Raw genomic sequence first — 17638 nt, 5'->3', positions numbered from 1 at the left:
TGTGAGGAGAAGTTGGCCATCTAAGCCCGTCAGTGAGATCATGTGAAGGCAACACCTTTTCTGGCTGAGTCACATTCTCAAATGTGTAACTGTGAGAGAGGATCCAGGGTTGGTATAGCTTGGTCAAAAACTGCTTTTGACATGGTGTTTGCTTTTGCTCTTCTTTTCCTATCTTTTCTTCTATTATCTCTCTGTGAAAGACTTCTCAGCTCTGTCTTTTCCAACTGGATTTCGTTGACCCTTAGAAGAGGCAGCTGTTTGCCTCTTTAAGCAGAATTGTAAAGGTGTATGTGAGTGGAAGGTGTTTTTACTTTGGGTGCTGGAGGCCGGTTCCAAGAGTGGGTGGAGGTGGTTGCTTTCTGTGCAATAGATCTGATTGGGTTTGTTCTTATGTCAGCTGGAGACCCTGTTTGGTTGAAGAGTGCATTCTAGGGGGATGGGGACTTCTAGGCAGGTACATTTCTTTAGAAACACTCCAACCAAGTCATTGACAGCTCCCATCCTTTTATGGTCTTTATTAATAGACTTCTCATCCCCTTCTCTCTTTTCCCCAGCTCTTAAAAAGAGAATTAAAGACCACTCAAAAATAATCATAGGCTTTTGCTTTCTTTTTATTTTTAATCAGCTGATACCATAAGAGTGCCCTTTTAGTACAACCATTTAGTATTTCTTTCGTGAAATATTGAGTTTTAATCAAGATCTATGAAAATAGGAAAGAGGTCTAATTGCTCAGAGTGGTGTCTGAGACAGCTCTCTCTTCTAAAATGAACTTTGAACCTTCCAGCAGTCTTCAAATGCACAGAAATCTTGGTTATCTTTCTCTAGCATTAGAAGCAGGTGGAGCTGGGAGACACTCAGGAATACTAGTGGGCCTTTGAGCCAGCCAGGGAAGGGGAAGGGGTGGCTTTCATTGCTCAGATATAGATTATAGTCATGAAGGCAAAGCTGTTGCAGTGGGGGAACCAGATTGCTGTCCATCTACTCTGTGCATTTGATAGTTTATTTAGGTAATTTTTTATTTATAGGAAAATCAGGAAAATGGCCACAAGCAAAGCTAGAAAGCTGAAGACTTTAAGTAAGCTTGCAAAGAGAGATGGGGATTCTTGTACAATTCGAGTTTTGGTGGCCTTGAATGTTCGGTCCCACTGGGTCATGATAGCATTTCGGGCTCCTTCCCATTTCCCTGGACCAGTCAAACGGAACTGGTATGGTGTGCATGGGCCAAAGAAGATGGCCAAAGCCAGGCGTGGATCCGTCAGGAGCAGAGAGAACAGGTTGGGCTTTGCGTTGATAGCGGTCAGGAGTTCATCTATATATGTGATATAATCGGTTTCCAAAGCTTTGCAGTAACACAAGCCAAACCTTTATAAAAGGAAGATTGGGATAAAGGAGAAAACAAAAAGATTAAATAATGGTAACCTTAGAACAAGTAAAAGTGCCAGAAGTAAACAATAGGCTGCAAAATTTGAACTGGTTTCTGTATTCTTCCCTCCATGCCCATAGCTGTCTATTGGTCTCATGGTATTGTTTAAATACAAGATAGATCCTTTGAAAAAACACTCTGTACACATGGTTCGTCAAATGCTGATAATGAATCTAGTATTACTTTAGTCCTATTGTCAAATGACTAGCAATTTCTAGAAAAAAAGGTTTTATATAATTTTACTATTCCTACATCTTCCTGAAACTCAATTATTGCTTGATTTGTATAATGTGAAAAATCACAAAACTCAGTAGGGTGAAATTCTGTGTAATGCTAGTATTAATCCTTAATTAATTAATCCCTTGACTGACCAAAGTGACAAAAGCTTTTGCTTCATGTAGTTCTAATTAGTGATTTATGTTATACCAGAATTGCATAATGGAGATCAGATCATATCCCAGGTTGAGAGACACTGAAAGTGCTTTTATAATTTTGGGATTTAGGACTTTGACAAGGATAGAACAACATTTGAAGTTTGGAAATATATATGAAGGAGAAAAGTGGTGTTTCTTAAATGCAGTGATTTTAAGAATTTTTTCTCGGCTACAAACCCCTTCTTTTTCCCAAGTGAAAAATATATGTCAAAGTCTGAAACATAAATAGTAAAACAGAGAAAATAATAGGAGCTTTAGGATTAGGACTTGGGGAGAGCAAGAGTCCCTCCCAGCTGGCCGTCTGCCTTCCACTGTCCCGGCCCTTCGTGGTAGCCAAAAAGCAGAGCACAAGTGGAGACCTGTCTCTGGAGAAGGGCCAACAAACTTGTTCTTCAGAAGACTAGATGCTAACTACTTAAGGTTTATGAGGGCCATGTTACAGTTTCTACCTCAGCTAGTCAACTTGGCTGTCCTAACATGAAAGCAGTCTTAAACAATACGTAAATTGCGTCTGCTCAGTCGCTCAGTCGTGTCTGACTCTTTGCAACCCCATGGACTGTAGCCCGCCAGGCTCCTCTGTCCATGGGATTTCCCAGACAAGAATTCTGGAGTGGGTGGCCATTTCCTTCTCCAGGGGATCTTCCCCACCCAGGGATCAAACCTGTGTCCTCCATATTGGCAGGCAGATTCTTTACCAGTGAGCCACCAGGGAAGCCCAAACTTGAGTGGGGCTGTGTGCTAATAAAGCTTTACTATGGCCACAGTGATCTGAATTTTACATAATTTGCACGTTTTATAAAATCTTCTTCTTTCCAATGATTTAAAATAGGAAAATAGGTGGTTGGCAGATTTGGTCCATTGGCCCTGTTTTGACTCATGTTCTAGAGTGGCTGTCTGAATAAAAACAGGAGAGGTGAACGTAGATTTGCTGAAATGAGTGAATGAGCAGACCCTTTGGTGTCAGAGTGGATAAACACAACAGTTTGCCTTCTGATTATGGATAGAAGTATAGAGTAATATCTGGTAGATAAGGATTAATTACATTTGGTTTAGAATCTAAACTCCACGTCTCCATGTCGTGCTAGATGACCATGGTCTAAAGTGATGGTTTAGGACATTAAAACCTGTTTCCTTTGCCTTTCTTTCCTTAAAACAGGCTAGCTTAGTCTTTTCCCCCCCCTTTTGAGTCTTAGCCGCTTCTTTTTTCTCCAGTGTAACTCGCACAATTCTTTGCTCTTGCTTTACCAGTTTTAGTTATGATTCAAAAAGAATGCATAGCATTTAACTTACCCACTGGGCTTGTTTTTTTTCCTTTCATTAACTTCCTCAATCATTATGCTTGATGGTGGTAACTTAATCACACCTATAAAGCAAACAAATAAAAATGCAATGTAACTTCAGTGCTTACTTAGCAGGCAAAGATGCTTTACTACTGCACATCTTTTATTTCTAGTACCCAGCTAGTCATTTATTCTTTTGGCAGAAATGTTAGCAGAGTAATGTTAACTCCTGGTGATTATGCCACCAGTTGAAGAGATAAGAATCAGATCCCCTCACTACTTATTTGATGTTGCAGAACCTCACAACTGGCTTGACTGAATTTGTCATTCAATTGATTGAGCTTTTAAAATGTTAAAATGTTAATTGAACCAGTTGATTGAGTCAGAATAGCAGCTGATATTTTTTGATCCATGATTTATCTTCTGTGCTTGTACTGGCACAAATTCATTGTGATATTGTAATTCAGTGAACAATAGATGGATTTGCTTAAAAAAATTCTATTATTTTAGATGGGAGGTGGGAAAAGTCTCAAAATTTCCAGTACCTAAAATGACATGGTAAACTGAACACATATATCCTATTATTTCTTTTTAAAAATTTAATTATTTTACTTTGGCCACACCATGTGGTTTGTGAGATGTTAGTTTCCCAATCAGGGATTGAACCTGAGCCCTCCACTGTGAAATGAGGAGTCATAACCCCTGGACTGCCAGGGAATTCCCATGGTCTCCTATTTCTTATACACTTACCTTTCAGGACCCGAACAGCCCATCGAGCTTGCGTATCCCCTGTGGGTAGTAAGGAGCCCAAGGGTTTGATGAGACCAATGACAGCCAGGGTTGGCTTTGGCAGATGTGCAGGAAAGATGTACTTGTATAGCGATGCCTGGCCATCTTCGACTTTCACTACAGTCTCGTCAAGGAAGGGGAAAGCAAAAGTGTATCCAGTGGCAAAAACAATGATATCGATGGGCTCTTCCTTTGGGGTGTTGCTAAATACGACAGAGTTTTCCTTCACTTCCTTAACTCTTGGCTTGATGAGTACTTTCCCAGTGATGATACGGCCTGGGAGCTCGTCATTTAGCACAGGCTCTCTTAGCTGTACCCTAGACATTAAAATGGATAAGGAAGAGATCTGCCAGGGACCGATGGGGCCAGCCCTCTCTCCTCCTCCCCTTCTCCTCTTCATTCTGTGACTGGCCCCTCAGCTAGGCAGGAGGTGACAGTATTGTGGGAAGTTACCTCTGTGGGAGTGGATTCATGAATGACCAAGAGGGATGATGGAACCATGCTTACCATTTACAAGAATTTAGAAGCCTCGGGAGAAGGAGGTCAGAGTTTTCTCTAGCTCTGCTTCTCCTGCTGAATTCTAGCATTCAGCTATCCCTGTCATTTTAGAGAGAGCTGAATGCTGAAGGACCACAAGGGACACCAGGGACTTCTCTATCTGCTGAGAAATGCTAGAAACTCTTTCCTCCTCGGAAGCAATTGTACAAGGAAAACATGCATGTGTATAAAGGAACCAGGGCAGAATTAGCTTTTTCTGGCTATGCCTTTGGAATCACCCTTTTCTGGCTGTGTCTTTGGAATCACAAAGCAAATACTTTGCAAGATGATTTTAAGTAAGCTGAGTCATTTTGGGCTTATGGTGAATGCACAGAAACAGACAATGTGATAAAATGGAAGGTGCTCTGGAGCAGGAGGTAGTTAGGGTGGCTTTGTGTCCAAATGTTTATATTTAACAGAGCTTGGGAAAACCATTTCGTCTTTGTAGGCTTTCTTTTATTCACCTGTAAAATAGGGATGCTAATACTTGCCATCCTTGTTAGTTGATTGGGTAGGATGAAGAACATATGAAATAGTGTATTTCTAAGAACTTTGGAAATGAAAAAGGATTAGCTAAATCTAACAGGGAAGATATTATAATTCCTCAGGCTTCTTTTACATTTTCTAGGCTTTGTGGGATTAAATAAAGTCTTTTGAGTGGCCATTTAGGCTAAATCAAGCTTATGGTAGGAAAGGCTCTGGTGAAAAGTTTAAAACTCCTAGGGGACTTGGAGTTAGGCAACAGAAGAGGGTAGGTAAGAAAGGAAAAAAATGGAGACAATAGCAGGACTAGACAAGCAGGGAGAGACGAAGGTATATGAGAGAAGGATGAAGAGACCTAGAGGAATGAAGTACATGTAGCAGGAAGGGGGCTGCCTGCCAACCCTGGTGGCTTGGGTGCCACCTGATCCATCCTGGTCCAGAGTGGAATCTGGGGGAAGATCAGACAGGATCTCTAGGCTGTGGTGTTACCCTGGCAATGGAATATAATTGTACAGAGTCAATGAATGAGGAAGTAAAATAAAACCACTGGTTCTCATTAATGGGATAAGTAATGGGTTGTAACTGAAAGGACAAGACTGAAATCAAGGTCATCTTGGGAAGAAGGCACTGTCCTTTGAAAGATGGTGAAGGATTAAGTTTTTCCCACACTGTGAAATAGTGTGCTTTTGTTGGAAGAGTCATAGACAAGTTTTTCTCTTTTGATTGATGCAACTAAGGTTTATGTAACTTGCCAAGGTCACAGAGTCTGCTTGGTACTAGATTAACTTGGGCAAGTGACTGAACTTCCCTAAGTCTTAGTATACCCATTCTGAAAGGGAGGTTATATGGCTTACTTTAAAGGGTTGTTGACAGTTATGTATCACATAATTCTACTTACCAAGCACTAAAAACAGTTAGCCATTATGACTAAGTAATTCATATGAAGTTTTCCTTCATACTCAGTCTTGTTGCTGTATTATGGTTGCTGGAAGGACCAATGCCCCTTCTCCCTAACAGCCTTCTGCAGACCCTCCGTATTTACCTGTCTTCTGGTATTAAGCCATAATTTGCATGATTGAACCAGCTGTTCATCCTTTTCGCTATCAACCAGTTCACAATTGGAGTTGGAAGAGAATTTCTGAATGTGTTCTGAAATCGTGTCATGAAAACCATGTCCCATGGGTACCCTGAGTCAAAGACACGGCTGATCACCCATGCCCCTCCAGTGGTGCTGAGGAACACCTAGAAGCAATCAAAGAGGTCACTCAGTTTGACACAGTGAACAGGGCTGGTTCGTCAGAGATGAGAGAAGTTTCATGAATTGAAAGGCACCAAATAGCCAGCCACGCCCAAAATACCTCCCTGACAAGACAGTTTTGGCTTCTCTAACTCCCACTTTAAAGTTATTCTTTTGAGATAATGGTTTGAGTATCTAGAGTATGAAAATGCCTTAGCACGTATTATTGAGCCCTTTTTATCTGCCAGGCTCAGTGCTAGACCCCATGGTGAATTATATATTGTGGTTAGCCATAGGAACTTAGAATCTCATGTGAGAAGATAATGTTATCTCAGGTGATAACAACTTTGTATGCTAGTGACTATGAACAAGAGCAGGGCAAGGATCCAACTGAAAGTTGTCTATAGGGACTTCCCTGGTGGTCCAGTGGTTAAGACTCTGCCTTCCTGGATCAAACCCATGCAGGAAGCACGGGTTTTATCCAGGGAACTAAGGTACCACATGCTGCACAGTGCAGCTAAAAAAAAAAAAAAATGTCTGCAAAGAGTTTCAACATAAACATTGTTAGAACTGACAGTAAAATTTAGTAATACAACTAGTTTTAGTGGATTTTTAAAAAACAGATTATTTAACTATTTGAGTTTATCAGCTGACCTAGTTTGTTAAGCTAATAGTTGCTTTGGAACCTATACAACAAGGAGTTGTCTGTATAACTTTTTAAAAGTTGAAAAATTTAGTCAACTGATCTGTTCCTTTGCAAATACAAAACAACTGGTTTAATGCCTGGTTTTTCTTCCAATAAACTGGGGCATGGTGGCCATAGCTGCAGTGTTAGTGTTTTTATGACACATTTTGTTTGACCTTATAATACTGGAGTGGGTAGCCATTCTCTTCTCCAGGGGATCTTCCCCACCCAGAGATAGAACCTGGATCTCCTGCCTTGCAAGGCAGATTTTTTACCATCTGAGCCACCAGGGAAGCCTAATAATATGATGGAGCCTTATGGTGGCAAGAATTATGAGCACATCAGTAATTCTGATGTTAGACATATTTGCACCTGCCTTTCTTCATCATGATGCAGAATCAGATATGATATTTTGGTAGAAATGAATTATATTCTGAAACAAGGGGAGTTTCTTTGTCAATATAGAAATGGTGTGTGCCAAAGCATGTTTTCAGACTGCAGAAATTTCCAGCGGTTAGAGAAATAGAAGTAGTAATGCATGACTCACGTGTGGTGGTCATTGTGAATGGGCCTGTGCTGATTTTTGCTTCAGAACCTCCTTTCCCTTCCTTCAGGATAACTCTACCAAATTGCTAAGTTTCTCCAAATCAGTCAATCAATCATCAAGTTCCTTCCTTAAAGTTCCAGAAAGGAACACACTCCTAATTTTTCTTCCTCATACCTATTTTCATTCTTGCAATTATTTACCTAATTATTTATACTTATTTACTTGACATCTGTTTTCCCCATGACTATACCATCTATCAGAGAAGGCAATGGCACCCCACTCCAGTGCTCTTGCCTGGGAAATCCCAGGGACGGAGGAGCCTGGTGGGCTTCCATCTATGGGGTCGCACAGAGTCGAACACGACTGATACGACTTAGCAGCAGCAGCAGCATACCATCTATGACAGCAGGAATCCTGTTTGATTATTCTATTCTTTCGTGTAGCCTCCATGCCTGGCACAACATTTGGTATAGCAGAATTCAATGACTAATATTGATTTGTCGCCTGAATGGCTTTCAATGAGTTTATAGCATAGTTGGAAAGAAAATACATACTATAAATAATACATACTATATATTTTACCTATATATAAAAGGTAATTGCCATGCCGTGCTAAGTTGCTTCAGTCGTGTCTGACTCTGTGTGACCCTATGGATGGAGCCCACCAGTCTCCTCCATCCATGGGGATTCTCCAGGGAAGAATACTGGAGTGGGTTGCCATGCCCTCCTCCAGGGGATTTTCCCGACTCAGGGACTGAACCTGCGTTTCATAAGGTTCTTTATCACTAGTGCCAACTGAGAAACCTCATAAAAGGTAATGAGCAATACCAAGAATTAAAAGTGCCATCTGAGGAGTGTAAATTTCAATTATTACATAAATTCATACTGGAGAGATGATTTTGTGTTGGGTAGAGGTATCTGGGAATGTAAATGTAAATTGTAATAAAAGAGAAAAGGGCACTGCAGAAGGGAGGGCTATGGTGTGAATGAAGGGGAAAATAGAGACTTGGGGGTGGGAAAGGTCACAGAGCAGATCAATCAGCGTTCAGTTGATGATCGTGTGGGAAAGTAGTGTAGGATAAAGTTAAAATGGCAGATCTGGACCAGGTGATGGAGAGCCCTGTAATTTATGATTTTTTTTTGTTAGGTAAGGAGGAGTTGTTAGTTTTTTAACATGAGTGTCATAAAGAGAATAGGCTTTTCAGAGGATTTGTCTGTTGGTGGTTGGGGGTCTGGATGGATTGTCGTGTGTGGGAGGTTGACTGGGATAGGAGTACAGGCCCTTAAGGTAGAATTAGGAGCAGGGGCTTTGAATGGAAGAGACTTGGGTTTGAGGACTGGCTCTACTGCTGGTAGTGTGCCTATAGGCAGCTTGTTTAACTCTAGGTTTCAGTTTCTTCACTTGTGATTAAGGAGTCTTGTACCTACTTCATGGCTTGTTTTGATGATTGGCTGAGGTCATGCAGTAAAGCCTTTAGTGCTGTTCTCAGTACAGAATAAGCAAGCCCCAGTAATAGTAACTCTTTCCATAATTGTTGTGAGGAGGACTGTGTAATAGATCCCACGTGAGGTGGTATGGACTTGATGAGGATGGTGACAACCAATAAGGAAAGGAAGGAGCAAATGGAAGATCTTAGTAAGAAAAAATTAGCCAGAATTTTCTGACCTATGGGACTGAGTAAGAAACAGATGCTTGCTGTAACTCACTTTGGCTGGGAAAATAGCACAAATAGGAAGTCATAGAACTGAATTTGTGAGGAAAAATGACACGATATATGACACCTGGAATTTATAGTAACATGTATGAACATTCAAGAAAAAAGTACCTTAAAAATCTGTCTGTGTGTGTGTGTTTTAGGAATTCTTTTTTCTTTTCATCATTTATCATGGTGTCAAACACAGTTTGTTTGAGGCAAGCATCTTAAGATAAAGCCCCTCATTAGGTAACACCAAGAACAATACCTTCTTTGCCAGGTGGCTGGCCTCCACAGCAATGTCTGTGCCAGAATTTCCCATTCCAATAACAAGAACGCTCTTGTCCCTAAATATATCTGGATGTTTATACTCTCGGCTGTGGAAATACTGGCCTTTAAAATTATTTATACCTATAGAAAAAAAAGGAAGTCAAATAGAAAGTTTACAAGATCTGTGAATGAAACACACATTATTTAGCTAATAACATCCTTTTGATGGGTGACTTAGGTTGTTTTAATAGCATACTCAATTTTAAGAAAATCTGAAACATGGATACATAATTATGCAAGATACAGAAATTGGTGAGTGATTATTTCATGGAGATACTTACTCCATCTCACTAGATGGCCCTCTAGTTTTACTTACTATATGATTACTAAGTTAAAATATCATGGCACTGTAAAAAAATCCACCCTGCCAACCTACTAGGGATTTCAAAGTTTTTGAGCATGAGCCACCCATCCTTGCTTTGCCCTGCAGTAAACCAATTTCTGCTAAAAACAAAAAACAAAACAAAAAACTAAAAAAAGGAAAGAAAGAAAAAAAAATCATGGCATTAAGACTTACTAAGCTGAAGTACAAGAGGTCATTACTTTTAAAAATTTGATAGAAATGAATGTGACAGAAATACTGTATTTACTAATTGATTATTTAGAACTTTTCGTAAGCAAGGAGAAAGAGCAGAGAAGTTAAAGTGAACTATGAGTCAGTGCTTCCACTCTATTCAGCAAACTTTTTGGACACCTCTTATGTGCCAGACACTGTGCTAGATGATATGGGAAATAAGAAATAAAAATATGGGACTTTCCTGGTGATCCAGGGGCTAAGAATCTGCCTTCCAGTGCAGGGGATACAGGTTCGATCCCTGCTCGGGGAACTAAGATCCCACATGCTGCAGGGTTACTAAGCCCATGTGACGCAACAAGAGAAGCTTGAGTGCCACAGCAAAGACCCAGTGCAACCAAACCTTTTTTAAAAAAGGAAATAAAATTATAGTCCCTATTTGAAAGATCCTTGTGTGTTTACTTTGGTGACTGATGGTAACTTGGCTAGGTTTGCTGAGTCAGCCAGAGTTGGCTCAGAGAAAAAGGGGTTATGTTAGTTATACTGGGATCAGCGCTGTTTGAACTAGATAAGACATCTCAGTTGATGCCAAATCTCATTGAAACATCAAATGCTTGTGGAGGGTTTTGGAAAATACTCTTAGGTTGCATAAAACAGTCAAAAGTAGTACATCCTGTGCAAAGAACTTTTTTTTTTTTTTAAAGAAAATATGATAGCAAATCTAGATTCTCAGTGAATTCTCAGGATATGGATGCTGTGGCACATTAGTGGCGCATTACTGGGCCTTAACCAAGGCCAGTAACTCTATTTCACCTTAAATATTTAGAAGTCTAACATGAATCTCAGTTAAAACCCAACCACAATCTAGATCATTTTGAATTTAGCAATGATGCAATCAAATTCAAATATTGACTTAGCTCAACATTTGACCCAATAGGGATTCAAGAACTGCCAGGAATGGAGAGCTGGACAAGTTTAATTAGAATAATAGAATTATCTGTGAATGTTATATTGTCTTAGATTCTCTCTGATCAGGCTTTTTTGGATCACAAGTGGACAAATATGAGACTCCGTGGTTGAGTCTTCTATCAGACTAATACTTTCCCCACTTATATTACAGGAGAACAGAGCAAGAACTTTTGTTAGGTGAAGTGGCTGTGTTAGTAAACACAGCTGAATGTATATGGTTTCTGAATTAATAAAATAAATTACCTTGGGAAGTTATATATTTATTCCAGCTGTAATACCTATTATATTTACTAAGACTTTTTGGAACGCTTTCTTCTGGAATTGCCTCCAGAACTCATGACATGTTTTTTTTTTAATAACTTCAACAAATTTAATTTTTGTGACAATTAACAACTACTCCAGGGTGTATGTAAGTCTGCTGTGGGGCAGAGAGAGAGATGATGAGGTTTGGAGGACTCCATTTCAAGGCTAAAGTCATGAAATTTTAGTGCTCAAAGGCTCCTTAATAATAATTTAGCCATGGATTTGAAATAACCAATTGGTAGTGGCTGGTAATATGGATATTGAGAAAGATGGCAAATACTGATAGAGTTCTGTTTGCTTGATTTGTGATATATGCTGTTGGGTAAGGTAGGTCAAACCCCTCAGTTTCTAGGAAGGAAAACAGAGGTTTAGAAAGGTTAAGTGGAAAGCCCAAGATTATATAGTTTTTTTTTTTTAAACGTCTGATGGGTAATGTGCCGGTGTCCTAACAAGGTTTAGGAGGGAGTACATGTCATGCTGGCTGGAAGAAGCACAAGCTGGAATCAAGATTTCTGGGAGAAATATCAGTAACCTCAGATATGCAGATAACACCACCCTTATGGCAGAAAGTGAAGAGGAACTAAAAAGCCTCTTGATGAAAGTGAAAGAGGAGAGTGAAATGGTTGGCTTAAAGCTCAATATTCAGAAAATGAAGATCATGGCATCCGGTCCCATCACTTCATGGGAAATAGATGGGGAAACAGTGTCAGACTTTATTTCTTTGGGGCCCCAAATCACTGAAGATGGTGATTGCTGCCATGAAATTAAAAGATGCTTATTCCTTGGAAGGAAAGTTATGACCAACCTAGATAGCATATTCAAAAGCAGAGATATTACTTTGCCAACAAAGGTCCATCTAGTCAAGGCTATGGTTTTTCCAGTGGTCATGTATGGATGTGAGAGTTGGACTGTGAAGGAAGCTGAGCACCGAAGAATCGATGCTTTTGAACTGTGGTGTTGGAGAAGACTCTTGAGAGTCCCTTGCACTGCAAGGAGATCCAACCAGTCCATCCTAAAGGAGATCAGTCCTGGGTATTCATTGGAAGGACTGATGCTGAAGCTGAAACTCCAGTACTTTGGCCACCTCATGCGAAGGGTTGACTCATTGGAAAAGACCCTGATGCTGGGAGGGATTGGGGGCAGGAGGAGAAGGGGACAACAGAGGATGAGATGGCTGGATGGCATCACTGACTCGATGAACGTGAGTCTGGGTGAATTCTGGGAGTTGGTGATGGACAGGGAGGCCTGGCGTGCTGCGATTCATGGGGTCGCAAAGAGTTGGACACAACTGAGCAACTGAACTGAACATGTTATGCAACAGTGTGAACACCCAGTGATCACACTTATGAACTTCAAAAGGATCATAGCTTCTTAATTGTATAGCCTGGAATCTATACCTTGGGTATAGATACTTGGGTCCCAAGCTCATCTGATTTAAACTGAGCACATTGGCTCCATTGCTTTCAAGCTATATGTTATCCTAATCTGACCTGACTTGAGTAACATCTGCAGGGCAGGTCTAGGACCATTTCAAGTACATGAATTTGTTGTAAAGTAAGTATTGCTGTCACTACAGGTCATATGTAGACTGTGATTCCTCCACTGGACCCCTATAAAACTCTTTTCATTCCTTTTGTGCAGGCTATGTGTTGTCTTATCCACTTCTGTATTCTTAGCAATAAACACAGTGTACTCTCTATGTCATGAAATTTTCTGGATTCTTGGAGTGATCCTGTACCAGGCACTCCTATGTGGGAGTTGGAGTAACTTGCCTACTCAGGGATTTTCTCTGTAGGCAAGAAATGGGTGAGGTGGAAAGAATTCATAGTTGAATGCATTTAAACCAAGGCTGTTGAGTCTTTCTCAGGGATGCTGAAGAGTTTCCTGCACCAGGAAGAAGGCTGAACTGCTTTCCAATTCAATGATTATAGTCTATGACAGTTTTCAGGGTGTGTTTTATCTTAACGTGGCCTGACTTCAGTAACAGCTGGGGGCAGACCAGGTATCATTGGAGGGAGATGAGTTAATTGTGAACTGAGCCTTGTGATCATTACAAGTAATATTTAGATGATTCAGAGAAAAATTTGCTAAAATTTGAACCTTTTGAATCCTTTGCTACAGATTAAATAAGCCAAACCTCTGGATTTTCTATTCCCTCTGAGTTGTAATCCAATTGAAATTTGACATAAATGAATCATGGTTGCAAAAGCCAGATGAAGAAACTGAGGCCCAAAGATGTCTTAATTTGCCTCCCAAGACTCGTGCCCCTGGTGACTATTAACCAGTGCCGTAAACCTTTGGTCTAGGTAACTACCATGACCCATAGACACAAACAAACAAAAATCAAGTTATTGTTTCGTTTATTCACAGATTGATGCTTGTGACCTCTACTCTCACCTTTGTCAATGCACTGCTGCTGAGGCTAGCAAACTATCTAGGTCTCCCAAGTCTTAAAAGGCTTTCTGGTGCTGCCAGTTACTTAGGGATGGACACTGAACCTCAGTGAAGCATAAAACTGCTTCATAGTTATTCATTCTACTCTTTGGTACTCATAACTTGTTACTCATGAAAGCCAAAATCTGGCCAAATAGCGCTGGTCAGGGGAAAAAACCCTCTTACCTCACTACTTTATTTAATGGAGGAAATCAATAGGAATGTATTTCCAGAACAATCCAGTATCAGGGTTGGTCACATAAGACAAATTAAAGTCAGTTGTAGAAAGGGCTATACCTGGAAAGGAGTCCAGTGGTAGATTCGGATTAGTAAGAAAACCAGTACAGACCATGACAGCATCAAAGATGGCTGACTCTTGCTTCCCTTCACACAGAGTGACTACCTCCCACTGGCCTGTGGCAGTAAAATCTGGGCGTTTTCTTACACTGCAGACTTTTGTCTGAAAAAAGAATCATAGACATGGTTAATAGTTTTCAAGATTCCAGAAAGGGCTTGCTGGCTGACATGCCAATTATTTCAAATGTTCTCGAGCACAGACTAAATATAATAAGCATAACCCTAGACGTTGAATTGGGCTCTCAGGTTAATCACAATTTTCTGGATGGAAGTATTCTAAACTTAGGGTTGTAGAGGGGTATTGAAGAGAGGTGATAAGGTCCAAAAATTTTAAGTGATTTGCTCCAAGTCTCACAATGAGTAATAGAACCAAGATTATAACCTAGGATATTTCTGTGTTTTTGAAATTCTTTTTCTGCCATGTCTAGTTCCTATAGAAACAGCTCTTTTTTTAACTTTAAACTTTTTATTTTGTATTGGAGTATGGCCAATTAAAAATGGTGTGGTAGTTTCAGGTGAACAGCGAAGGGACTCAAGAGACAATTCTTTTCAACAGTTCCTTTCATAGAGACATGGATAGTATATAATTGAAAATATAAATCTGGTCACAAGTATCTTAGCTTATGAAAGGCCTTACAGGCTATGGTACTGAAGTTTGCCCAGACTGAGGCAACTATGGAAAAGTGCTCATTTTATGGGTGAATTTCTGTGGAGTTGATTGAATTTCAAATACAGTTGATTCTTGAACAACATGGGTTTGAACTCTGCACGTCCACTTTTATGTGTATTTTTAAAATACAGTAAATATTACAGTACATAGGATTTATAAGTGTTTGAATCCATGGATGTGGAACTGTGCATACAGAAACAGCACAGAAATGCAGGAAATGGGAGATTTCCATTGTGTAGAGTTGGCCCCTCTAATCACCCATGTTGCTCCAGGGTCAACTGTGGTCTATTTTTATTCTCTTCCACTACATGTATGTCCATGGGTATGAGGTTCTGATTCAGAAAATATATAAAAGAAATTTACAAGTCAAATTTAAAAGCGTAAAAGAGACTTTGCTGCCTCATTTTCCTCTTCGGGTTTCAAAGAAGACAGACTTCTCAAGTCCAACTTAATGGTTCACTGTCTGGTTTATCATACTTGAAGTGCTTGTTGGGGGGTCTACATTTGTATTAGCAATCATCTTTTTAAAACATAAAATTTCAGCTAATTAAAAAATCATTCAAAATAAAATTTATTTTTATCTTGAAAATACTGAATTTATCATTGAAAATTTAGAATGTATAGAGAGGAAGGAAAAACAAAACCTCTCACAGACAGCTGCTTGTGTGTACTTTCTTAAAACTTTGGTGAACATCCAGTTTTATATATATATTTTAAAACAGGCTTGGAAAGCATGTAGTGAAGGAAATGTTCAGGTTCAGAAATTCTGATACATTATTAAAAATATTTTTGTGGATTATATCCATTGATTATGGCACTGTTTTATTTTTACTCTATCCCATGGGAAATAAGGAAGTGGGATGAAATATTCTTTGGACAACTTGAGTACTTTTAATTTTCTCCAGTTTTATTGAGATATAATTGACATATAACACTATATAAGTTTAAAGTGTACAACCTAATGATTTGACATGTGTGCATATTGTAACATGATTACCACAATAAGTTTAGTTAACATTTATCACCCCACATAGTTACAATTTTTTCTTCTGATAAGAACTTTTATGATCTATTCTCTCAGCAACTTTCAAATATACAGTATGGTATAATTACCAATACATCTCCAGGATTGATTTACACAATATAAAAAGTATCTCCAGAACTAATTTGTCTTATAACTGGAAGTTTATACCTTTTGACCACCTTCCCTTACACCCTAGCCTACTTCTGGCAGCCATCAGTATGTTCTCTATTTCTATGAGTTTGGTGTTTGTTTGTTTGTTTGTTTGTTTTGGCAATGCTTCGGGGGGCATGAGGAATCTTTAGTTTCCCAACTGGGGATTGAACACATGCCCCCTGGATTGGGAGTTCAGAGTTTTAACTGCTGGACTGCCAGGGAAGGTCCCTTTTTATTTTTGGATTCTACATATAAATGAGATCATGTAAATTTGTCTTTCTCTGTCTGAGTTATTTCATTTAGTATAATGCCCTCAAGGTTCATCCATGTGTTTGCAAGTGACAGAATATTTTTTTTACCAAGGCTGAATAATATTCCATTGTCTGTCTATCTTATTTATTAATCATCTATTACATTTCTATATCTACTTATCCATCAACGGACACAAGTTATTTCTATAGTTTGGCCTTTGTAAATAATGCTGTAATGAATATGGAGGTACAGACAGTGATTTCATTTTGATCAGGAATACTTTAAAGGTTGTGAATGTGAATCTTACATGGTACTTGTTTTGATCAATCTTTCCATGCATGTTACTTTTTCTGTGTAATTCTCCATGAATTCCTAACCATCCCTACCTCTTATAGGGAGGATAATAGGAGAAGAGAATCATATGAATTTTCATGTGTTTCTTGAGAGAAAGGAAAAACAGGAAGAAAGAAAGAGGATATATTTATTTGCTTCTGTCTTTCTACCTACCACCTGTCTCTTCCCCTAAAATGGGAAAGGAGGTGGGTATGGTCAATGAGAAGAACAATGTCAAAGATTTTTCTAATTCCAAAGATATCTAGAAAAATTTTCCTTCAAACAGTGAGATTCTCTTGTATATGAGCCAGTAAAAAGGACAGTAAAAAGGGAGAACCCAGGAGCTGGTAGGAAGTTCTCAATGTCCCTGTGTATAGGCATTTGGCTCAAACTGAAAATGTGATTTGATATTTTTAAGGTCCATTTGGATACTTGGATGGAAGCATTGCAAACTAAAAAAATTCTACAGATGAATCCTTAAGCCAACTATTCACTTCCACCTCCAGATTTACTTAGGGTGATTGTAAGTAAAAGGGGAAAAAGAATCCAACCAGGTGTTGTTGGTCTTGCCAGTTCATTCTCTCATTTATAGAACCCCAGGTAGAGAGAGATAACACAAAATAGGTAGGAAATATTTCCTGACTGCTAACTGATGTTTGGTGCCTTTCTTACCTTGAATTGAATGCATTCCAGGAGGTTGAACCGGTTTGCATACATTTTGAGATAATCCAGGAATTGAGAATTTGGCACATAGTTTGGATAATCTTCTGGGAATGGAAAGTCCGGGTAACAAGACATCTCCTTGCAGCTGTTGGAAACCACAGACTTGTAGAGGCTGGCTCTGCCTTCTTCAACATGTTCCTGTACAAGCAGTGCACGCACATGAGTGTGTATGCATGTGTGCATATAGCGTGCACACACATGAAATGAATACTAATTTTTAGATATTTGAAACATTGACTAAGATTAAGGTGACCCAGACAATTTATGTATGCGACCTTCTACTTTCTAATGGGATTTGGTATCCTGCACTTAACTTGAAAAATGATGAATATCAGGATAAGAATTACAATTTCATCATTATGTGCTAACAAACATAGGATAAACTTACCTGTCTAGATTTACACAGTATCACTGCAAAATAAAGGAAAATATGGAAATACACCAGACTCAGAAAGTAGTTTCTAGAGG

General features: G+C 39.3%; 1 protein-coding gene across 8 annotated transcripts in view; it reads right to left on the bottom strand.

Moving 5' to 3' along the window:
* Positions 1–593: 593 nt before the first annotated feature.
* FMO1 (flavin containing monooxygenase 1) overlaps positions 594–17638 on the bottom strand; it is a 40709-nt gene continuing 23664 nt past the window's right edge. For all 8 annotated transcript variants that reach the window (XM_027564785.1, XM_027564783.1, XM_027564787.1 and 5 more), the window contains 7 exons: positions 17120–17308; positions 13956–14118; positions 9378–9520; positions 5989–6188; positions 3888–4243; positions 3148–3220; positions 594–1362 (listed from right to left, as the gene is read on the bottom strand). In XM_027564785.1, coding sequence (XP_027420586.1) covers positions 1020–1362; positions 3148–3220; positions 3888–4243; positions 5989–6188; positions 9378–9520; positions 13956–14118; positions 17120–17308 — 1467 coding nt within the window. In that variant the 3' untranslated portion in view covers positions 594–1019. The remainder of the gene's footprint in view (positions 1363–3147; positions 3221–3887; positions 4244–5988; positions 6189–9377; positions 9521–13955; positions 14119–17119; positions 17309–17638) is intronic.

This window comes from Bos indicus x Bos taurus, chromosome 16 (genome assembly GCF_003369695.1).
Source record: "Bos indicus x Bos taurus breed Angus x Brahman F1 hybrid chromosome 16, Bos_hybrid_MaternalHap_v2.0, whole genome shotgun sequence".
Lineage (NCBI taxonomy): Eukaryota > Metazoa > Chordata > Mammalia > Artiodactyla > Bovidae > Bos > Bos indicus x Bos taurus.
Note: the sequence above shows the minus strand (reverse complement) of the source record. Positions and strands in the feature narration are given on the sequence as shown.